At 44.8% G+C, this 25,173-nt stretch overlaps 1 protein-coding gene across 1 annotated transcript in view; it reads right to left on the reverse strand.

Annotated features, from left to right (window-relative positions):
• The window catches only part of Osbpl11 (oxysterol binding protein like 11), a 60,036-nt gene extending 39,479 nt beyond the window's left edge, over positions 1-20,557 (reverse strand). Inside the window, exons 1-2 of the mRNA XM_059276921.1 lie at positions 20,287-20,557; positions 5,703-5,771 (exon numbers count right to left, since the gene is read on the reverse strand). Coding sequence (XP_059132904.1) covers positions 5,703-5,771; positions 20,287-20,483 — 266 coding nt within the window. The 5' untranslated portion in view covers positions 20,484-20,557. The remainder of the gene's footprint in view (positions 1-5,702; positions 5,772-20,286) is intronic.
• Positions 20,558-25,173: the final 4,616 nt, after the last annotated feature.

The raw sequence follows: 25,173 nt of genomic DNA on the forward strand, positions 1-25,173 counted from the left end.
GGTCTTGCTTTGGTCCAGTATTTCCTCACTATCCTCCCTTCCCTACATTTTGGAATGGTGATGTATATCCTGTGCCATTATATATTGGAAGTATGCAATCTGTGTTTTGATTTTGATTTTATAGAAGATTACAGTTAAGAGATTGCATGAATTCCAGAAAAGACTTTGAACTTTAGACTTTTAAACATTGTTGAGACTGTGACAGGCTAATGGAGACTTTTGAAGTCAGACTAAATGCATTTAGCATCATGTTATGGCTGCAAGTCTATGGGGGCCAGGGAGTGGAATGTGGTGATTTGACTAGTTATGGCTCCACAGTCTCATTTGAATGCTTGGCCCACAGGGAGTGGCACTATTAGGAGATGTGGCCTTGTTGGAGAAAACATGTCACTGTGGGGGCAGACTTAGAGGTCTCATATGTTCAAGCTACGCCCAGTGTGGTAGAAAGTTCACTTCCTGTTGCCTGAGGATCAAGATGTAGAACTCTCAGCTACCTCTCTAGTACCATGTCTGCCTGCATGCTGCCATGATTCCCATGACTATGATAATGGACTAAACTTCTGAAACTGTAAGCTAGCCCTAATTAAATGCTTTCCTTTATAAGAGCTGGTGTCTCTTTACAGCAAGAGAAACCCAGACTAAGACAGACACACAAATAAATAAAAATAAATTATTTTCAGAAAGAAGAATGTTTCTCAAGAAATTAAAGGACAATCACTACTGTTCCAAGCAAGAAGAATATATTTCAAAAAGGAAAAGAAAAATGACTAGTTTGTTCTCTTAAAAGTAGTCAATGCCAATATAAAATACAACTGTTCAGGGCCAGCAAGATGGCTCAGTGAGTAAAGGCCAAGCCTAACCACCTGAGTTCCTAGAACATACATGGAAGAAGAGAACTGACTCCAATAAGCTGTGCTCTACCTCCACACGTATGTGCATACATGCACGCAAACACACACACACACACACACACACACACACACACACAATGTAAAAAAGTAGAACACAACACTGTAACATTGTCTGGAATCTTATTTGTTATGAACACATATTACTTATCCCAAAGGTGTTATCACAAATACACAACATAGGAGGCACTCACCCAGATATTAGAAGGAACTGGCAAAAGGAGGTAACAAGTCAGTAACTAATTAATCATGACACTAGGACCTAACAGAGCACTCTGGGCTGTTCTTCAGTACACATGGGTCAATTCCTTCTAAAGAAAGAGTACAGGATAGATTAGCCAGGACTAGTGGTCAGCCTGTAATCCAGCTACAGGGAGGCTGAGGCAGGACTCAAGTTCAAGGGCAGTCTAGGCAACTTACTGAGATCCCATCTCAAAACTAAAAACGCACAAAGGCTGGAGCTATGGCTCAGTGGAGGAGTGCTGCTTTGGCACATGAAGGCCCCTGGTTCAACCCCGGTACTAGAGGGAAAAAGAAGTGTGTAGATTACAGACTGACCCACGCAGTGAGGGAGTGGGACAGCTGCTTTCCGCAGAGGGCACTAGACTCTTGACCCAGGCATTTCAGTAAGTCGGCCTAAACAATAAACTAGAAAGATAGGAATAACTGCTGAGTGTACTGGGAAATTTAACATTCGGCCCAAACCTCCACAATAGAAAGTCACCTTTTTAATTAAAGGTGACTACTGCAAGGTGGTTGTGGTTTTGTTTGCTTTTGCAATTGCAAGATGACGAAGACTGTCAGTTTGGAGAAACAACTAACATTTAGGGCTGCCTACAACTTAAGCATCATGAAATACAACTGCACCCTAACTTGCAGTACACAGATAAACATTAGTGGTGGTTCTGAACAGAAAACCAGCTATCTGCTTTGCTCTGACCTTCGCGAGCCTTTAAGGTTCAGCACCCACAGAATCCTAAGCCATTTTGGCACCTTCGAGGACTAGAGTCAAAACTGGAAGGAAGTGGAATCAGGAGAATCTTGCTTTATACTTTTCTAGGGCACTCCATTCCAGAGCAAGCCACTCATCGGGAGTAGGGGAAAGAGTGCAGACAGGATCTCACTCCTCACTGGCCTCAATCTCCCTAAGTAGCTATGCACAGTCTTGAACACCTGATCCTCCACCTCCCTCCTGAGTACTGCAATTACAGGTATATGTCACCATAACCACCTCAAGTAATCAACTGTGTGTGCATGCCTGCAGGCTAGAGAAAACCTTGAGTGTCATGTCTCAGGAATGCTGTCGACCTTATTTATGAGATAGAGTCTCACAATGTCCTGAAACTCTCCATTTTGGATGGATGGCCAGCCTGCCCAATGATGGTATTACAAGTGTGTGCCACCTGGCTTTTTAATATGGGCTTTGGGGATCAAACTCAGATCCCTAAGCTTGTGTGGCAAGTGATTTACCAACTGAGCCCTCTTTCTTTTTTTTAAATTACAACCATGTATTTACTTATTGTGAGCGCGAGTGTGCCATGGTGTACTTGTGGAGGTCAGAGGGCAGCCTGCAGGAGTCTTCTCCTCCCATCCTGTAGGTGCCAGGGATGGAAGTCATTACCCCGTTTTAGTTAGTTTTGATTGCTGTGAAGAGACACCATGACCACAGCAACTCTCATAAAGGAAAACATTTAACTGGGGCTGGCTTACAGTTCAGAGGTTCAGTCCATTCTCACCATGGTAGGAAGTATGGTGGCATGCAGGTAAACATGGTGCTGGAGAAGGAGCTGAGACTTCTACATTTTGATCCCCAGGTAGCAGGAATTAAATGCCACACTAGACCTGGCTTGGGCATTGGAGACCTCAAAGCCTGTCCCTAGGGAAGCACTACTGACAAGGCCACACCAACTAACAGTGCCACCCAGTATGGGCCTATGGGGGCCATTTTCATGCAAACTACCAACCCCCTGAGCCATCCTGCTAGCCTGCCAACTGAGTTATCTTACCAGTCATCAAGCAATTTTTCTAGAGCACTCTTGCTAGGTTTCTCCAACCTGCTTGAGGCTGCTTTGAGTAAAGTAGCAATGGCTAGGAGGGAAGGAAACTGCCTTGAATATCCAGCACAGGTACAATGCTTTTGTTCCTTACGCTTCTTTTTCACAGTGCATGGAAATGGTAGCTTGGAAACCACACAGATTGGTCCCCTAAACCTCTGGTTCCTCAACAGCTTCTTAATCTCTCTGTTTCCATCTCATGCTTCAACCTATCCATTCCACACTGAGGAGTTGGTGTGTCTGTGTGGTGTCTCACAACCTCCAACAAAGCTGTCAGAAATGGAACATGAAGGTGCTTTTTGTTCTCTTTTTAAAAATGTTTGTCTTTATATGATGTGTGTGTGTGTGTGTGTGCGTGCGCCTCTGTGTATGATGGGAGGGTGGAAATGCATATGCCATGGCTTCTTTTTAAAAAATTGTATTTTTCATGGGTGTTTCTGCTATTCTTTAAAGTGTCTGAAAAACATTCTTTCCAAAAGAAAATCATTCTTTCATGTATTATTCCTGGTTTGTGTTGTTTAAAGTAGGAAGAAAACATCATCAACTTGTATTATCCTATCATGATGAAAAGCAGAAGTCTCCAAATGCATGTGGATTAGAAACAGCAGGCTACATGGTTTTGTGAAAATAATTTGTCTATAAAAAATAGACCTTAGACTCAAAATTATTTGCTTACAAATTTTAGTTTGATTACTTTAAAGAACAATTAAGGGCTGGGGAGATGTGCTTGCAAGCCCGAGGACCTGAGTCTGAATCCCCAGCACCCACATAAAAAGTCTTGCATTCTGTGCCTGCCTGTAATCCTAGCACTGAGGGGTGGAAACAGGACCCCCGACAGGTGAGAGAAATTAGAGCCCTTGTGCACGCAACTTTTGCTGGTCAGAGTAAAAGGGTACAACCAGGCACAAGGACAATGTCTGTCGTCCTAGCTGCTCCAGATGTGAAGGCTCAAGAGCTTAGACTAAGCCTGGGCCACACAGAAAGAACTCACTTATTTTATTTTATTTTGGTTTTTTTGAGACAGTGTCTCTTTATATATAGCCTGGCTGTCCTGGAACTCGTTATGCAGACTAGGCTGGCCTCTAACTCACAGAGACCTGCTTGCCTCTGCCTCTGCCTCCCAAATGGTGAGATTAAAGTTGTGTGCCACCATGCCCAGCAGCACCTCATTTTTTTTTAAAACACACACTGTGCTGTATCATCCATTCGTTCTACTTCCTCACACAGACAAAAAACATAAACTTGAACAGATATTGGCACAACATTCACGCCAGCATTATTTACAATTGCCAAAGGTAGAAACAACCCAAATGTCCATCAATAGATGGAATGAATAAACAAACATCTTATATACACACATCAGAATATTACTGGTCTTTAAATAATGGTATGGACCAGGGAAATGGCTTTTTGAATGAAGGCACTTCTGCCAGCGTGATGCCCTTAGTCAAATCCCAGGACCCGAATGATGGAAGGAGAGAACTGATTCCTGTAAGATATCCTCTCACTGCCAAACACATGATTTGGTGTACATACACACACAGACGCACACACAGAAATTAATGTAATTTTTTAAATTGGGCCAACAAAATGGCTCAGTGGATGAGGGAGTGCTGCCAGGCCTGAAGACCTCAGTTCAATCCCTGGGAACCACATGATAGAAACAGAATTGACTCTGATCTCCACATGCTCACTGTGACACTCAGGCACACAGAGGTGTACTCATGCACACATCCACACATACAAATATAAAAATAAAATAAAAACACCAAAGAGCTGGGTGGTAGTGGTGGTGGCACATGCCTTTAATCTTAGCACTCAGGAGGCAGAGGCAGGCGGATCTCTAAATTCAAGGACAGCTAAGGCTACACAGAAAAACCATCTCAGAAAAAAAAAAAAAAAAAAAAACAACAACAACAACAACGAAAGAACCCACTAAAGTTGTGACACAAGTCTACATTCATACGGATGAATCTTAAAACTATGCAGAGTGAAATAAAAAGTGACAAAAGTCACATATTGTATGCTCTATAGACCAAAGTAGGTGGGGAGACTTATGGAGGGACACTATTATATAAAGGGCATAGAGTTTCAGCTTGAGAGGATGAGGAAGGTTCTGGAGATAGGTGGTTGGTTATGACAGCTCTACAAAATGGTGGCTATATTTAATATTTACTTTCACTTTAAAAAGTAAAAGCTTAGCTGAGCAGTGGTGGTGCACGCCTTTAATCCCAGCACTTGGGAGGCAGGGCCAGGCGAAGCTCTATGAGTTTGAGAAGATCCAAGACAGGCATCAAAACTACAGAGAAACCCTGTCTCGAAAAACCAAAAAAAAAAAAAAAGGAAAAGCATAATACCTCTGCCTGCAATGTCAAGTCCACAATGTACTTGAGAGATCCAGCTTTCCTGCTCCCACTGCCTGCGTGGCTGTAGGCTGTTTAGCTAACCCTCCAAGATCACAGAGCTTTGAGAGTCAAGCACAAATGCCCATTTTCCTCCCCTCTGCACACAGTAAAAGCACATGGCAAGTGAACACGGCACTCTATTCCTAATGATATTTCTGAGAGTTGGAGGCTGCCGCTTGGACATATGCCCACCCCCCCACCTAAGGAGAAAGCCATCCCACTGCAGGAGAGAAGTGGTAGACCATCCTCTCAAAGGCTCCCAGCTCTTTGTACTGATGTCTGCATATACCACAGTCAGCTCCCCAGTTCCAGTCTCTTCTAGGACAGTCACTTACCTGAACTGCCACCCAGTGACGAGGTTGGTGTACTTCATCAGATAGCCATAAACATTTTCCATGTGATCACTGTGGCAAAGAAAGAGCAGGATAAAGGTAGTGAAAAATGAGAAGAAATTCCAGCTAGGCTACTGTACAGGTCTGAAAACAGCTGCAGAGACATGGACTCATCAAACTTGCCAGGCACGGTTGTGCACGCCTTTAGTCTCTGCCCTCAGGAAAGCAGAGGCAGGAGAATCTGAGTTCAAGGCCAGTCTGGTCAACATATGGAATGACAGGCTGGCCAGGGCTACAGAGAGACCTTGTGACAAAAGACAAAAAAAAGTCAAACTCTTCAGAAGAAAAAGAAATAGACTCACTGAGGGACCTGATCCCCTCCTCCACAATTTTCTTACTTATGGAATTTTGATTTACTGAATTTCTTCCAAACGAGTACAATATTCCATGTATTAATATTTCAAATATAGTCACTATGTGACTACAAAACTGCATAAATATGAAAAGAAATCCACTCTAAGTGTTATATTTAAAACAACCATCCCAGAATGATTTCCAGAGCCCTTCCTCTGCTCTGGGCACTTCACACCCAGTCCGTTCTCCCTGAACTGGTTCTGCCCTTACTCTCTGTCCAGTCCTGGAGTTCCATAACCTGAGTCTTGTACTCTCTGTCAACCCAGAGCCTGAGGTAACACACAACACAAGTTACTTCCTCAAAGGATCGAGATATCTCATGATTCACCATTTGGGGAACTCGGTCGGATTCTCCACACCAAGCCTCTGCCTGTAGAAGGCGTCCTCCCCACCTGGGGGCACGTCATAAAAGCACGGTAGCTGAGCATGGCCTACAAGAACTGGACTTCTAGGACTATCTGCACGTGGATTATGGGGAGAAACTTCCCTAAAATCTTATGTACACTGGCCACCCTCTAGAAAAACATAGGTGTGTTAAAGCTATCAGAGAGGGGCTGACGAGATGCTCAGTGGGTGAAGTGTTCCCTGTGCAAGTGTGAGGACCTAAGTTCAGATCCCCAGCCCCCATGTAAAAGCTGCATGGTGACTGCACATGCCTACGATCCCAGTGCTGGGAGGAAATGGGAAGGTCCTGGGGCCTCACTGGCCGGCCAGTCTAGCTCCAGGTCCCAGAAAATGAGGTAAAGAGCGATGATCTGGCTCAGCAGGGAAAGACATTGGCTAACAAATGTGATGATAAGAGTTCCAGATGGGAACCTGCACTGTAGAAGGAAACAGGTCATTCCTGCAAGGTGTGCTCTGACTTCCACACACATGCCACAGCACACACTCATGCTTGTGTCTGTATACACACGCACACACTAAATAAATGTAAAAACCAAATTATAGTAAAGAAAAAAGCTAGAGTGCAATAGAGGAAGGGACCTAACACCAACGTTTGGCCTTCACACGCCCTCATGAGAACACCTACACACACACACACCAAAAATTAACTTAATCAAGCAATTAAAAATTATATCTATTCATTCCCTTTATTCAGTCACTACTTTTTCCTTTTTTCTAACTAATGGTATTCCTCATTTGCAAGTTACTGTAGCAATCATTTAATAGCTAACAATAAACATTTAAAATATAGAATTTCAGTAGTATTATCTACAAAAACAATCCAAAGTGGTTCTTCTTAAGTTACAATACAGTAAGCTGTGTTCTAATGTTATTAATACTTTACTGGGGAATACATATATAAAGATTTAACTTTCGTTTTGTTCTTTATTAATTTTTTTCATTTATTCTACATACCAACCAATTTCCCCTCCCTCTTCTCCTCCTGTTCCTCCCCCACCTTCCGTCTATCCCCCACCCACTACTCCTTCAGAAAGGGGCAGGCCTCCCATAAGTTAACTTTTAAACCAGGTGTAGTGGCATACACCTGTGATCCCTGTACTCGGGAGGCAAAAGAATCAGGAGTTCAAAGCCATCACCAGCTACGAGGCCAGAGATAAATGAAGCACTGTCTCAAAAAAGGTTAACTTTCTCATAAAAATTACACGAAGGAAGCTGGCAGTGATTTATTTGGTAACAGCATAAAGCCAGTCCCCAAAGAACCAGATTCAAGCTTGGCATGTGGCAAATGGCCAGAAATCCTAGCCCTTGAGAGGTTAAGGCAGGAACATGAGTTCAAGGCCAAACTGGGCTACATAACAAGGGACTCTGTCTCAAAACAGCAACAGAGAAGAACCAGACTCAAGTAAGTAAGTGTAGACTACTGCTTGATTATGTAGAAGCAACTGGAGCATGTCCTATTCTTTGAAATGGACAGTTGCAAGGCCACTCTGACTGTACCCCGCTTTCTGTTCCCAAGAACTAGTTAACACAGACTGTTGATGTGGAACAACTGTGCCATCTGGTGGCCATCAGAAGATGCCGTGGGACTGGTTTCTAAGTCACTCTGCAGTCAAGTCAAGAATGACCTTAGACTCCTGACTCCCTTGCCTCTGCCTCCCAAGTGCTGGGATGACAGGCAGGCAGCACAAACAACTCTGTGCTGGACCAGAGCATCTTTTTGTTCACTTTTTTTCTCCATCTCTTTATACAAGCTAGCATCCCCTAATTCCAAATCCCAAATCCAAAGGGATTGAGGGATGTCACCAGTAAAGCCGCATACATACACCAAAATCTGAAAACTCCAACCTGAAGCCTTGTTGCTCTCAAGCATTTCTGACGAGATTTCTGCTGAAAGCCTGGGACCAGGTGTGTGGTCCTCCAGCGCTCACGGTCCACTCTCATTCGAGGTGAATACATTTGTGTATCTACTTAACGAACCTTTAATGCTGAGACAATCTGGTTGCTAATTGAGGAAAATACTACACACCTGATTTTATCATACTATTTCATGTCCTACGAACCAGGTGATTAAAAACAAGATCCTGTAAACTAAACTACAAAGAAATTATCTTCAGAGCTGCAGTAACCCCACCGCTTAACAGACTGGTGTATTTCTAATCTCTTCAATGTACCATTTCCTTGGAACTGGTCCTGGAAGATGTCTATGAAAACAGGTGGTGAAGGGCTGGAGAGATGGCTTGATGGATAAGAGCACACACTGCTCTCCCACAGGTTCTGGGTTCTGTTCCCAGCACCCAGCAACTGAGGTCCACAGTTGCTGTTAACTAGTCCAGGGGGATCCAATGCTTCTGGCCTTCTCAGGCACCAGCATGCATGTGCACAAACCCCCATACATATTCATAATCAAGTAAATATTTTAAAATATTAAAACTTTAATATTAAAATAGTATATATATAAAATGTCCACGTAGGTACAGAATAACAAGAAGAAAACAGAAGAAAGGCTAAATATAAGGATATAAGGAAGGAATGAATGCAGGTAATGGGCAAGGGTCATGAAAGAGGACACATGCCGGGTGGTGGTGGCGCACACCTTTAATCCCAGCACTCAGGAGGCAGAGGCAGACAGATCTCTGTGAGTTCCAGGCCAGCCTGGGCTACAGACTGAGTTCCAGGACAGGCTCCAAAGCTACACAGAGAAACCCTGTCTCGAAAAACAAAAAAAAATTTTTTAAAAAGGAAAGAAAGAAAGAGGACACAAAGTTAATTGTTTTTCTAGTTCTAAAACTGCCATGGGCTTTTTTTTATGGTAGATAAATGCATAAAATATATTCTATATTAAAAATATAGGAGCCAGGTTGTGGTGGCGAATGTCTTTAATCCCAGCACTCGGGAGGCAGAGGCAGGCAGATCTCTGAGTTTGAGGCCAGCCTGTCTACAGAGTGAGTTTCACGACAGGCTCCAAAGCTACACAGAGAAACCTTGTCTTAAAAAACAAACAAACAAAAAAAAACCAAGCGGCGGTGGTGGCGCAAGCCTTTAATCCCAGCACTCGGGAGGCAGAGCCAGGAGGATCTCTGTGAGTTCGAGGCCAGCCTGGACTACCAAGTGAGTCCCAGGAAAGGCGCAAAGCTACACAGAGAAACCCTGTCTCAAAAAACCGAAAAAAAAACAAACAAAAAAAAAAAAGTAAAATTTAATGTGAAGTTCCATGGCTTACATTCCCAGCCTACTCAAACTGTACAGAAGTTGAATTGTAGAGAGACTCTGGGTCTCATTACTGTGTGATGTTTCTATTTACTTGCAAGGTTTTTTATAAAAAAGTTTATAAATTTTTGAAGAGCTGCTTAACTGAACTGCCAAATGGTATTAATATGTTTAGTCTGACCCTCCCTCCTAAAACAATTGTTTCAGTTCTGAATCTCCATTATTACTACACACTTTTTTGTTTGTTTTTGTTTTGAGACAGTCTTGTTGAGACAGTCTTGCTATGTAGCCTAGGCTACCCTTGAACGTGTGATCCCTCCTGCTTCAACTCCCTGAGGGCTAGGGTCATGGGTGCTAGGCTCCATGCCTGACTAACACAGTAAATGTTAACCTTTCAGACTTAAGAGATAGAAAATGTGACTCAGGAGACAGAGAGGTTGGTATCTGAGTTTGAGGCCAGCCTGGTCTACAGAGCCAGTTCCAGGATAGCCAGAGATACACAGAGAAATCCTGTCTTAAATGCCCCCCCTCCCCACCAATTAAAAAAAAAAATAAACGATTCTTACTAGACACAAAATACTCTAAAAACCCACTGAAAAGTAAGAGATATTTAAAAGGCACTATTTTCCATCTGAAAATTGTAACTAACCCAGGAGAACACATCTGCACACACAGAGAACACAAAAGAGCAAGGCTCTCTGCCGCCAGAACACAGTAACAACAGGAGTGTGTCAGCTGCCGTCCAGATTTTTAAAAGACTTTCCTTTTCCTTCATTTTGTTTGTTTGTTTTTTGTGATTTCTTTCTTGAGACAGGGCTTCTCTGTGGATCCCCTGGCTGTCCTGAAACTCGCTCTGTAGACCAGGCTGAACTTGAACTCACAGAGATCCACCTGTCCCTGCCTCCCGAGTGCTGGGATTAAAGGTTTGCGCCACCACTGCCTAGCAAACATGTTTTTGGGGCTTTTTTCTGGTTTTTTTGAGACAGGGCTTCTGGTGTAGCTCTGGCTGTCCTGGAACTCAGCCGCCGGCCCCTGCTTGCCAGGTGCTAGGATTAAAGGCATGTGCCACCACTGCGGGCTCTTCCTTCACTTTCTAAGTTCTCATACAAGTATACATTATAGGTTGTTCACACCCTTCCCTTTCCCACCCCCACCAGCGTCCTTTGTCCCAATAGACAGTTTTGATCTACTTTCACATGACATTCACATGCATAACTTTATGTATCTCTATGCAATCTAGGAACCACAAATGAGAGAATACATGTGATACTTGTCTAAAAAGGATATGTCATTAAACAAAGTACAGGACTCAGCCGGGCAGTGGTGGCGCACACCTTTAATCCCAGCACTCGGGAGGCAGAGCCAGGCGGATCTCTGTGAGTTCGAGGCCAGCCTGGGCTACCAAGTGAGTTCCAGGAAAGGCGCAAAGCTACACAGAGAAACCCTGTCTCGAAAAACCAAAAAAAAAAACAACAACAACAAAGTACAGGACTCCATGGTAACAGGGGCTGGGGTGATAGGACCTGGTGACTGATTAGGGATGAAATATGAAATGAGGGACAACAAACAGTGAGAGAGAAGAGACAAAGGCCACAGCTGGATTCCAGCGGCAATACCTAGACACCTCAATGGGTCCCAGGGGTCTCTGCATTTGCTGGTGATTTACACAACAGCCTTCAGGACCTGTGGTGCACAAGGCAAGGTATCTGGTAAGGCAACATGGCTGATATGGATAGAGACTTGGCCTCTGTGCATACAGCATATCTTAAGACATGTTGTAAACGGGATTACCCAAGACACATAAAGGATAAGACATGGACAGGGTCTGAGAGAGAACTCTAAGGAAAAGTTCAAGGGCAAAAAGAATGAGTTATCAGCAACAGAGAAGAGGAGCAGAGGACAGAGGACAGAGGACAGAGGTCTACGGGTATTTCCAGATGAGTGTGAGGCCAGCAAGGCTCAGTGCTATCAGAGACTGGAGTTTCGATTAGATTGATAAAGCAAGTACAGAGCCTCCCACACGCAGACCTGAGCAGAGAGACAGTTCAGTTCGAGGTGATCAGACCTCTTAAATGCTGGGGTTTTTTTGTTTCGTTTGTTTTTTCCACAATCCATTGAGGCTTTTTATTAATGTGTTTTACATCTCTAGAAAAAGAATCCCAGGATTTTTCCTCCTGTGTGTTTTCGTCTTTCTTCTTCATGGTCCATGATGCCAGCTGAGGTTGTCAGTACAATGAAACCAAACTGATGGGATAGGAGCAGATTGTTCTGGCATTTTTCTAGGTCTCTGAGTTGCACATCAAATCTAGGATAAGTTTATCACCCAACACTTGTTCAACCTGCCTGTGAGGTTCACGACGATTTTCCCAGCTCTGTGGTCGTCAATGATTTCAAACTCACCAGTGTAGCCATGCTTCATCATCACAGTTAGGAACCTAACGATGACTTTGGAGCAGGACTCATCCATGTAACCATGCTTCATCGTCACAGTTAGGAACCTAACGATGACTTTGGAGCAGGGTCTGATGAGGACCTGGCGTTTGCCTCTCTTCTCAGCATTGTTGATGCTCTTGAGAGCATCAGCCAGGACATTCATGTGCACCATGGTGCGGAGCAGAAAGATGGTGGAAAGAGTTAAATGCTGTTTTAATGAGGAAACCTTTATGAATGAAAAAACTGAAAGAGCTGGCATTCCTGGAGAAGCAACAAAAGACTTACTTTGGTTTCTGATAAAGCATAGGAGAAACTTACAATCCATAATTTTAAGAATGAATGAAACCAGGGCATGCCATGGTACTGAAATCACAGGGAGGAATTCTTAAGTTTGGGCTAACAGCCTGTGTGTTTAATTCTAGTTCCTTTTAGCTAGGAGCTGTTTGTATTGTGGAATGTGCGTGAAACTCAGAAGGAGTTAACGGCAAAATCTTGTGAAAGACTTATTATACATATTATAATATGTATAATTATGTATATTTAACTACTAATTGGGCTCAGGACATAGCTCAGTGGTAGAGAACTTACCCAGCAAGCTCAAGACCATTGGTTTGATTCTAGCACCAAAACTAATCATTTTTATTATTGTATTATTCTCCAATAGATATTTTACTAGAAACTATAGAGGGTCCGAGGTCACCCTACCCACAAGCTAGCAAATTAGCATGCTACAATTTTATAGAGAGTAGCCGAAGACCCCTGAGAAAAGACAGACTTCAATTGTCACAGCAACAGCAGCACACAGATCTTCAGTCCAACTCCACTGGGCCACACAGAGGGCAAGTGAGGCCTACACGCAGGACAGACAGACTGTGTTAAAGGGCAGGCCTCAAGCCTTGCTCGAACATACATCTGGTCAAAAGCAGCACTACTGCCTCTGCCAAAGCAAGACTTTCTTTCATCACACAACAGCAGAGATACGACAAATGACAGACACGATCTGTCGTCCAAGGCACGTCTTGTGAGCAGGGGTACCGACCTCCCTTTGTCCCACAGTCGTGGTCTAGGCTGTCTAATGGCCTGGAAGACAGAGACATGCCAAGACTTCCGCCATCTTCCGAAAGTTCGGAAAAGGGATCTGCCTGTTAGTTAATCGCGGTTAGCTGGTGAACAGCCTAAATTAAAAATGTTTTCATGTTTACATTTTTGAAAAGGCAGCCCCTACCATCCGTGCCCTGGCTCTGGCTCTTTCTTTCTGTCCACTTCAATAAACAGACGTGCAGTTACAGCTCTGTAAATTTCCCTTCAAGCTGACACAGAGAAAAAAATAAAGGGAAAACTCATTTATGAACTGTTAGCATTCACGGTGAAAAGGAAGAATCCAGAGTTAAGAAATCTATCCTCCCTACAAATGATAAGTAAAATCCATATGTGAATATAAATGACTCTAACAGGAAGATAATTTAAGGCTGATGGAATAAATTCAACCAACTTGTTCTTAAGGCCATCATGAGACAGTCTGGGACTCCCGCTGACACGGAAGCCCAGGAGCTCCCGAGTTCCACTCTCCAGGGTGTGCACATAAGTGGGAACTGAGTAACAGAGGGGCTCACACGCTGAAGAGGCTCAGAGACATTTGTTATGAGTTAGGACCCTAGAAAACACGAGACAAACCATGTATTACACTCGTTATTATCAGTAAGTATCCACTCATTTACAACCTATCTTCTTTTAATACCTCTCTGCAATAACTACCTAGAAATACAAATTCCTCCAATTACTAGCTAAGGGATCCTGGCAAACTCATTTCAACTTGCATTTTCTTCCACTATAAAACAGAGACAATGCTCTGAGAACTGTGAGGATTAACTGTGGCGAGTGAAAACATGCTGAATCCCAGAAAGATAATTACCTATATTTCTCATCCCTTCATTTTGAAGCTAGCTGAATACGAACATGACCTGTAAATACTCGGGCATATTGAGCTGGACACATCTAAAGCCAAATGAATAATCTGACTGCCTCAAATTCATTTTTTTTCTCTAGATTTTCAGAATCTGAACTATGGGTGACGACTGGGGTCAATTTGTAGTTCCTCTCCTCATTACAATTCCTACATGTTTCCTACCCTCATCCAATTCCTTCACTCTTACTGTTTTGTGTCCAGGTCACTGTGGCTCATTTCCTGGCACCTAACTCCTCTATTCCCTAACAATCAAGTCAAATTTGTTTGATCACACCAAAAAAAAAAAAAAAAAAAAAAAGCCTCAACATTAGATGATCATCCAGACTCCATTACATTACTAATTATGGTAGACATTTTCTGGCATGTACTGGATAATCCAGACTGAGATCTGTAAATCTGGCTAGAGTTCAGGCTCTCCATTCTTGCCTCTGATGAAATACACTGCCCAGCTATAGGATATTCTGTGGAAAGGTCCACATGGCCAGGAACTAGCTAGGTCTCCGACCACCAGTCATGAGGACCTGAGATCCTTGTCCGATAAGGCAAAAGGAACTTAATTATGCCGTGAGTCCAAGGGAGAGGTAAGAAGCAGACCCTTCCTATCCGAATTCAAGCCTCTAGGTGACCATGACTTCATGAAGAACACAGAGACAGGACACAACTAGCTGAAAACACCAACCCACACACTGTGAAATAACTAATGCTGCTGTTTTAGCTGGGGGGTGAGGGTGGGGGTGGTAGCATGTCTTTAATCAACTTGGAAGGTTGAGGCAGGAAGTTCTGGGGTTCTGGGCCAGCTTAAGCAACAAGGAGACCTGGTCCCCTTGCCACCTCCCTTAAAGATACAAAGGTATTACTTTAGTAAACAGAGTCACTGAACTTGGGAGTAATTTTAATAACACACTTGTCTCACCTGCATTTCTTTGTTGTGGGATATTTGTACATTGTGTGAAGGTGTGTTGCTGTGATTGGTGTAATAAAAAGCTCAACAGCCAATAACTAGGCAGGAGGTATAGGCGGGACTTGGGGGGGAGGGGGGTGCTGGCGGGGAGAAACTGGGAGAAAGTATCCACGAGTGCAGACTTGCAGGAAGTTAGAGGTGCCATACTAAGAACAGGTAACTGAGCCACGTGGCAGAACATAGGTTGATAAAAGTAGGTTAATTTAAGTTATAAGAGCAAGTGGGAAAAGCCTAGGCTAAGGCCAAGCTTTCATAATTAATAAGTCTCTGGGTCATTATTTGTGGGCTAGTGGTTCAAAGATGGTCCGACAAGAAAGCTTACTACACTTTTTTTTTTTTCCCCAGAGAGGGTTTCTCTGTTTTGCCTTGGCTGTCCTGGAACTCTCTCTCTGTAGACCAGGCTATAATTGAATTTACAGAGATCCACCTGCCTCTGCCTCCCAAACGCTGGGATTAAAAGTGTGCGCCACCCCCACCTTCACCTTGTTTTGTTTTAAGACAGGGTCTCACTATGGGGTCCTGGCTGTCCTGGAATTTACCATGTAGACCAGGCTGGCTTTAAACTCAGAGATCCACCTGTTTCTGGCTCCTGAGTGCTGAGATTAAAGGTGTGCACCACCAAGCCCAGCTTACCTACATTTCAAAACAAGTCATTAAAAAAACTACATACTGGGCTGGAGAGATGGCTCAGAGGTTAAGAGCACTGACTGTTCTTCCAGAGGTCCTGAGTTCCATTTCCAGCAACCACATGGTGGCTCACAACCATCTGTAATGAGATCTGGTGCCCTCTTCTGGCCTGCAGTCATACATGCTGTATACATAATAAATAAATAAATCTTTAAAAAAATTCTCAAAAAAAAGACACTTTAAAAAAATTACATATTAAAAAAAACATATGAGTAAGAATTGCTGGGTGGTCGGGGCACACGCCTTTAAACCCAGCACTCAGGAGGCAGAGGCAGGACGATCTTGAGGGTGGCCTGGTCTACAGAGCGAGTTCCAGGACAGTCAGGGCTGCTACACAGAAAGTAAGAATTATAGCCACAACATGGTGGCACACGCCTTGTAATCCCACCAATTTGGGATGCTGAGACAGAAGTTCAAGAACAACCTGAACCGAGTTCGAGGCCAGCCTGATGATCAAGTTAGTGAAAACTTGTCTCAAAATAAAATGATCTCAGATCCCAGCACCCACGCAGAAGCTGGGCACAGCAGTGTGCAGCTGTAATTCCAGCATTGGGCAGGCAGAGAAAAGCGGATCTCTAGATTCAGTGAGAGCCCCTGCCTCACAAAGTAAGGGAGAGAAGTCTGGTGAGCAAGCTGGGCAGGCACACCCACTTGCCACAGAAGCCTGGCAACCCTGGTTCCATCTCTGCAACCCACAGTAGAGGGACAGCATCGACTTCCACAGGCTACTTCTGACCTTCACACGGACACCGCGGCACACAAACACTCCCACACATCATACACACAGAGAATGACACATTTTCAAATTCTTAGAATAAAATAAGGTGGGAAACAAGAAAGAGGCTGATGACCCCTGGTGTCCACACACATCCACCACACACACAAGAGTTGTCTCTCTGTCATACCAAGTGCACTCAGGGGCCAGTGAGATGGCTCAGTGGAGAACGGCCCTTGCTGTCAAAACTAATGAACTGACTTCAATCCTTGGAACCCATAGTGGAAGGAGAGAACTGACCCGAGGGCCATGCTCTAGCCTCCGCATGCACACTGCCACACATGCATACCTACACACACACACACACAGTCAAGTACATAAATACAAGACATTTTAAAATTTTTAACTATATAGAACTAAAAGGCTGTTAGCCTATACGCTTACAACGTTCTAGGTTTGACTCCCTATACTGCTAAAAATAAATAAATAAAATTCTAAAACATATTGAATATAAATAAGCACTTACTACATAAAGAAATAATACAGCTTTATCTGGCACTATAGTAAGAAACCAGAAAAAGGGCTGCAGGGCCAGGCATGGCTGTACTCCTTTAGTCCCAGCACTGGAGAGGCAGAAGCAGGGATCTCTGTGAGTTTGAGACCAGCTTGGTCTACCTAACAAGTTCAGGTCAGCCAGGGTTACACAGTAAGACCCCGTCTCAAATAAGACCGGGTGGTGGTGGTGGTAAGGGGCAGGGACTGGAAATAGGTAAGAGGCTAAAACTGATTGTTGCATAATCGTGAGGACTGCAGTTCAAAGCCCAACATCCACTTAACAAGCCAGATGTTCCACAAATATTCGAAACTCCAGCTCTGAGGGACCCAATGCCCTATTCTGGGCTCCATGTGCTCACAGGCATGCATACCTGCATACACATGAGAACATGCTTACAAAGTACAAAGATATGAACACACATATAAGTAAAAACAGAGAGAGAAAAAAGGAAGGAAGGAAGGAAGGAAGGAATGAAGGAAGGCCACAGCACTTGGGAGACAAGAGGCAGATTGCTGAGTTTGAGGCTAGCCTGGTGTACAGAGTGAATCCTAAGACAGCCAGGACTACATACAGAAACTCCATCTCAAAAAACAAAAGAAAAAAGAAATCAGTAAAAACAGTTTCTCTGGGGAGGGAAACTGGGTGGTTGGGACAAGTGTGTTAAGGCAAATATTTCACAAATGTAATCCTTCTACTTTTTTTTAAAGTTAACAAAATGTTTTAAATATGATAGTAATTAACATTTTAAAATGCTAATTCACATCTTAAGCGTGCCTATAATCCCAACACAGGAAGATCAGAAGTTCAGTGTCATCCTCAGCTACGTAGCAAACTCAGGGCAAGCCTAGGCTACATGAGAGCCTATCTCAAAACATACACACACACATATACACATTGTGTACCCAACAATGTACATTTTCAAAATGGAGATAGTATCAAATTATTGTAAAGATCAAAGCAACTGACAAGATTTGTAATGCTCAGATAGGCAGCTGAATACGTGGCTCTAGAGTTCTGAAAGATTTCCTGACTCAGACTCCATTAGCTGAGGTCAGAAAGGAGAAAGAGATAAGAGTCCATAGCACAAGAGCATTAGACCAGCCTGGAAAAGGGCAAGGAAAAGCCAACCGATGCAATGGACAGGAACGAGGCCCGAAGGGCAAATGAGAGAAAGTACTGTCAGGAAGTCAAGAAAATGGGGTGAGGGTGCAGCTGTGGCCAGGGATAAAGAGCTGGCTCTAGCAAGAAAGGGGTCAAGACAGTATTCTAAAAGCATGTATGCTTACAGGGAACTCGGGCGGGATGCAGATGGAAACATGCCCACTGTGCCTTGGTAAGGACAGAGCACATGAGGCAGGTTGCTTAGGACCTGTAAATCGCTCTCCAGAGCAAAGGGTTGGGCCACTTTTTATAACTGTTACTGTTTTGTTTTAAATGTCTTTAGACTTGGAGCCTGGGAGAAGAAGGCAAGAAGAGGAGAGCACACGTGTTGAGCACCGAGTACTTACTCTAGTCTAGTGAATTTCCCACTTTAATTCAGAGTGGTTTTCAGAATCGAGACCATCAGAAGACTGGCGGCTGGGCATCTTGTACTTTACTCCCTTTAATGAAATCAAAATAGCCCCATAAAAAGATTTTCTAATGGTTTTTTTGTTTTGTTTTGTTGTTTTTTTGAGACAGGGTTTCTCTGTGTAGCCTTTCCTGGAACTCACTCTGTAGCCCAGGCTGGCCTCGAACTCACAGAGAATCACCTGGCTCTGCCTCCCGAGTGCTGGGATTAAAGACGTGCACCACCACCGCCCGGCTTAATGGTTCATCTTAAATCACAAAGGGAAAGGGCTGGAGAGATGGCTCAGGAGTTAAGAACACTGGCTGCTCTTCTGGAGGACCTGGGTTTGGTACCCAGCACCCAAGTGGCAGCTCACAACTGTCTATAACTCCAGTTGCAGAGGATTTAATGCCCTCTTCTGGCCTGACAACCAAAGCATACATATGCAAACATACATACACACATGTAGGCAAACACTCATACATAAAAAATAAAATGAAGAAAATCACAAAGAGGGAGAGAATATCATACTGACTTTAGTTCAATCCTCATTTGCCAATTAAAAAGTCACCTGCTCTATTCATTTCTGTAAATTCATGCCACACATATTTCACATACATATATATTTGCATATTAGGTGCTTTATTCTGGTTTGGTTTTGGTGTGTGTGGGGGGGTTAATACAGGGCTCTCTATGTAGTCCTGGCTGTCCTAGAACTCACCATGTAGATCAGGCTGGCCTGGAACTCACAGATATTCTCCTGCCTCAGCCTCCTGTGTGGTGGGATTAAAAGAGAGTGCCACCACACGCAGCCCATATTTGCATACTGTAATACATGCACACTTCACATAATAGTACTGATGACAAATATGTATCTTTCACAAAATGTTAAGTTTTAACCCCTTCCAAGTTTCACAAGTGCAAAGCGTTTAAAACAATCAAAAAACAAAAACAAAACCTGGCATTAAACACACAGTTAACCAAAATTTAAGTATTCATCACCGTAGTTCCAACATCACAGGACGCCCGGATTTTGTTCATTCTTAGAATTATGGACAGTAATCTCTCCCTACACTTCACGTATACAAAACACAAAAATGAAGCTTTTGTTGCATCTCCGGGAACTCTTGTCCCTTAAATTGTTCATTCATATTAATGAAAATTGTCTATGTTAACTAATAAAAATCATGATTATGAAAAAAAGAAAAAAAGAAAAAGAAAATTGTCTATGCAGTCTCTTGAATCCTAAGTATCTACCCTCCTCCCCCTAAGTCACAAGCACCCAAAGGGTAAGATACTCTGCTTACTCCTATCACTCCACAACTTTGAGCACCCAGCATGTGCTAGCCGCTAAAAGCGCTGAGTTCAACAGTTTCTGCTCTAACAGCCATTCAGGCTTACTAGTAAACACATTACAACAGAGGCAAAACCAGAAGTGAGTACAGAAATAACTCAGAGGACGAACAAAAGCCTCGGGCAATAGAGGAAACTCTGGGGGACATTTCCGAATTCCTCAAAAGGCCTCGACAAATACCTGTTGAATGTATTTCTGAATGAAGCGAAGCCTGTTCATGGAAGCAGGTCTGGCTCCAAGAAAGATTATCAGCTGCTTCGGAAGCGGCCTTCCAACTGCAATACGCAGACCCCCAAACCCTCCCGTGCACCCCAGAACACCCCTTCGGAGGGGGCCATACCTGTACTGCCAGCCTTTCGCACTGCCGCCGCGGCTGCTGTTGCTGCTGCTGCTGCTGCTGACTGCACCCCCACAGCTGCTGTTGCTGTTCTTGCTCGGGGTCACCGCTGTGGCCGGGCCCTCCAGCTTCCCCTCACTCTCCGAGACTTTCAGGACCGAGGCCGGCTCACCTCCCTGCATCTTAACTCCAAAGTTCATCTGCCCTCCTCGGGCGGGAGCGACCAACGGCACAGCGATTTTGTAGGTACTTTTGCCCTTTCCTCTCTTGCTTTTTTTTTTTTTTTTTACTCTGGACGTGATCTCGGACGGCGGCTAGAGTGGAGGAAACCGTCAGTGGTCCAGAAAACGAGGACACGCATTTCCACTTCGGTTCAAACTTTTAAAGAGCACACGCAGGTACCCTTCAGCTAGACGCCTCTCCGGGAGCAAGAACAAGGAGGACAAGTCACCCCCGCCAGAGGGCTCGGTGCCACACTCCGAGGAGCAGCCGGGCGGCGCGGGCGAGGTCGCGGATCCTCCGGCCGGGAACGCGGGAGCAAGGACGGGGGACCACGGCCGGGGAGCCCCGGAGCCCGCGGCCTGACCTCGGGGCTCGGGGGCGGGCCGGCCGCGCTGCCTCTTCTCCTCGGCCGGGTCCTCAGAAGGAAGGGCCCGTCCAGCCAGTTCGGCGGTTCCCGCCGCAGCCCCAAACTGAGCCGGGACGGTCGCGCGCAGCCCGCGGAGGGTCCGGCAGGCGCCGCCGGGCGGGACGCGGGCTCCGAGGCCGCTTCAGCTTGGGCCGGAGGCGAGAGGTTCGCGGCCGCCTCCTCCGACAGCCCTGGCCCTGATGCCCGGCCGACTTCACCGGAGCGGACCGGTCCCTGGAGCCACCCGACAGCCCCAAACGTAAAAGCCAGGGCCCCGGCCGCCGCCCCACCCACAGCCGGTCACCCACCCGCCTGCTAGCTCTCCCCGCCTTCCTTTCCGGTGTCGTGTGAGCTCATTTCCGCTGGGGCTGAAGCACCGACGCCATCTTTGATTGGGGCAGCGGAGCCCGAAAGGAGGCGGTGACAGCGAGCCCTTGGGGAGAGGAGGAGCTGGAGGACGGAGCTACTGGGGAGGAGCCACAGGGAAGGAGGGAGAAACCGGGAATGAGATGAATGAAATGGCCTTGCTAAACAGGTCCTATACTCTCTTATAGAGCCCCATTCCATGCCTCTTTAAGGGAATCTAAATAAATAAATAAGATTTGCGGAGCAAAGGGAAAAAGAAAAACACCTGTTCAGTCATTTTGGAACCCGCCCCCCAAAAAATAAAATTAAATTAAATTAGAAAATCCCAACATGATATTGGACTAAGGTAAATCAGTCTTAGAAAATAAAAGGAAATTGTCTTGGAAATTAGAGCTCTTGGCGATGCCGGAGAAATTTGAAGTAGTGAGATTGATGCTATAAAGGATTTAACAATAAACTTGCTTCAGAAATATGAAGTTATACAAAACGGAATTTAGCTAAGGGAGCGCTGCCTCCGCTGATACGACTGGAAGAAAAGCAGGGTACAACCAGGCTTGCTGCACACTGTAAGAAAGGAAATTTTGGGTCCTAATTGAAGTTTAGGGTTTCTAAGGAAGTTTCTGTGACTGTTTATTCACCGAGCGGACCTCCAGTGAGACTCCAACCCTGACTTACAACCAGCCATCCCCAAATCAAAGCATGCCACTAAGAGCCCACTCAAGGGGGCAGAGCAGGGCCGCCACCATCCTCAAGGCCTGGCCTGCCATACTCTGTCCTTCATAGGGAAAGTAAGTCGGCTAGGTGGGCAATGTGAACCTGGGTGGTAACTATTTGAAAAGAAGGACGCTGGTGGAGATGGGTCAAACAAACTTGTTTAGGGGAGTGGAAACTGGTGGTTCATTATCATCCATAAACAATATCCTCCAGCATTTCAGGAGCTATCTGTCCTGGGACAAGGGGCTTGCAGAACAGAGGCAGTTTTGTTTCATGGATCTCCTAGGCATAGTAATTAAAACTTAAAATGTAACTGGCTCTCACAATTGTTTAAATTTCTACTGTCCCCACTAAATATAAACTCCAATTCCTGACAACAAGACCAGTGAACTGAAATGTATACTATGTGAACCCCACTGGGCGAGAGTAAGACCACTACCACAGTTTAAAGCCAAATTGGAAGCAAACTTAAGTATTGGCCAGGTGGATGGGCTCTGGTCAGGTCCATTTCGCGAGTCGTGCCTTGCAGAGGCTTAAAAAAGGCAACCCCACAAGGTCACTGTGTTTCCCATCAGGTCCAATCAGGGGCAAGCGTATATCCTGACATAGTTCCTGCCTAGGTGTCTCCCCACCTTCCTCCCCGCCCCCATGTGATCAAGTACTAGTGCAGGTGCCCATGGGTCAAACAAACTTGTTCAGGGGAGTGAAAACATAAATAGCCTCCAGCATTTAGTTTTGATTCTCACAAAAGCTCTAGGGAGCCTGCAGTGGAGGTCCGTGTATTTTGGTTATTGTTGTTGTTGTTGTTGTTGTTGTTGTTGTTATTTCAAGACAGGATTTCTCTGTAATAGCTCTGGCTGTCCTGGAACTGGCTGTGTAGACCAGGCTGGCCTCGAACTCACAGAGACCCGCCTGCCTGAGTGCTGGGATTAAAGATGTGTGCCATTACACCTGGCCAACAAAAGTTATATTTATTTTGCTGAGGGTCGTCACACTAGGTTCACACTCTTAAGTTCCTAATTATGGTCCTAAACCTGTCTCCCCAAGCCTGCTCACCTGTGTGGCATGTCTTAGCCAAAGGTCGGGTTCAGTCTCTTCACATAGTCCCTGGTTCTAGGGTCGGGATCCCAGGAGAGAATCTCCAACCCCAGGGCAGATTTAGGTGGTATCTCTCCAATGTCAGCAGCATTCCTGAAGATGTGCAGAGCAGAACATTGCTTTTGGTCTCTGCTCACACACTGTGTCAAATGGGCATCATGGAGTTCTCCGCATACATAGCTGTGTGTCTGGTTATCTTGAGTGAATGACATCACTGGGTTCTGGTTATCAGGTGCAGCCTTGGGTGTAGTGGGGTTCCCGACTAAGCTATTTCTGTATGTCTAAAAGGCACTTTTTACTAAGTCCACCACATCGAACAACATAGAAGCAACCTCCCACAACTAAAGTAAGATAAATAAAAGACTTTGGAGGATGAACCAGAAAATCAGTGAGATGGAATGGAGAACTTGATTTAAAGCAAGGGAAAAGATGTATAAAGGGATGTTTTATAAGATGTCATTTAAGTGAGATGATGAAGGACAAGAAACTTAAAGGAAGAGCAATCTGTACTTACTCTGAGAAATGAGAGCCAGAAGCCTAGAGCATGACAGGAAGTGGTAGGAAGTAAGAGTGAGGAAGGGCAGAGGGATGCGGGTCTTATTTAAATACAACAGTGTTAGAAATAATAAAAAAAAAAAAGAAAGAGCAGCAGGTTTGGGAAAGGAGGGAACACAACATTGCCTTTCACAGTTGGGGGAGGTGAGGGGCAGTCTCACAGCTGGGGGAGGTGAGGGGCAGTCTCACAGCTGGGGGAAGTGAGGGGCAGCCTCACAGCTGGGGGAGATGAGGGGCAACCTCACAGTTGGAGGAGAGGTGAGGGGCAGCCTCACAGCTGGGGGAGGTGAGGAGCAGTCTCACAGCTGGGGGAAGTGAGGGGCAGCCTCACAGCTGGGGGAGGTATGACTGGGTCTTAAATGGAAGAGCAATAGGAGAAATGGAGGATCACGCCAGAGACTGCACAATGGAGCCCCGAAGCGGGAGGAAAGCCTTCACGTCCAGGGAGGAGCTGCGTTAGGAGTGAGAGTTCCCATAGATAACATGAAGGAAAGCCTTCCAATCCCAGAACAAAGGAGGTTTCTGGCTTTCATAAGGGGCTGGCAGGATTTCCACACCTTGTGACAGCCTGATCTAGTCTACTTGACTCCTGACACAGAATTGGGCACCAGATAGGACCACAAACGTATTTTTCAGTTTCCAGAAAAACTGGACTTGCTTTTTCAGCCACAGCTGGGGCCTGCTAGTTCTTTATCTCAAGGACAGACTTCAGGGGAGTGTGCCCTGATTTTCCCAAGACTGCCATATCTGTAAGCTTAGTGACCGGATCTAACAAGTGGAATGTCACAGGTTTTAACAAGCCTGAGGCCAGACTAAGTTTTTAAAGCTATACTCCTTTCAACAATTGGATACCACAAGCTGGACCTCTCTGCCTCATAAAATATCCATAAATTAATTCAAAAATGGACAAAAACATTCATTTAAAAGTTAAAACTGGGGGGTTGGGGGTTTAGCTCAGTGGTAGAGTGCTTGCTCAAGGCCCTGGGTTCGGTCCTCAGCTCCAGAAAAAAAAAAAAATTAAAACTGTAAAACATAAGAAAATGAGTAAGCTCCATAGTCTGCTGTTATGCAGTTTTAGTTTTTTGTTTTTGTTTTGGGTGCAACATCAAAACACAAAAGAGGCCAGGCACTCAGGAGGCAGAGGCAGGCGAATCTCTGTGAGTTCGAGGCCACCCTGGTCTACAGAGCAAGATCCAGGACAGGCAACAATACTATAAAACAAAACAAAACAAAAAACAAAAACAAAAACAAAACAAAACAAAAAAGACTCAAAAAACAAACAAATAAACACAAAAGAACAAATCATTAATAATAGAATTCATGGGGCTGGAGAGATGGCTCTGGTTAAGAGCACTGGCTGCTCTTCCAGAGGACCCAGGTTCAATTCCCAGCACCCACATGGCAGCTCACTACTGTCTATAACTCCAGTTCCAGGGGATCTGACACCCTCACACAGACACACACGCAGGCAAAACACCAATAAAATAAAATAAAACCCTTCATAAAAACATAGACTTTTGATCTTCAAA

The sequence above is a fragment of the Peromyscus eremicus genome, chromosome 12 (assembly GCF_949786415.1).
Source record: "Peromyscus eremicus chromosome 12, PerEre_H2_v1, whole genome shotgun sequence".
Lineage (NCBI taxonomy): Eukaryota > Metazoa > Chordata > Mammalia > Rodentia > Cricetidae > Peromyscus > Peromyscus eremicus.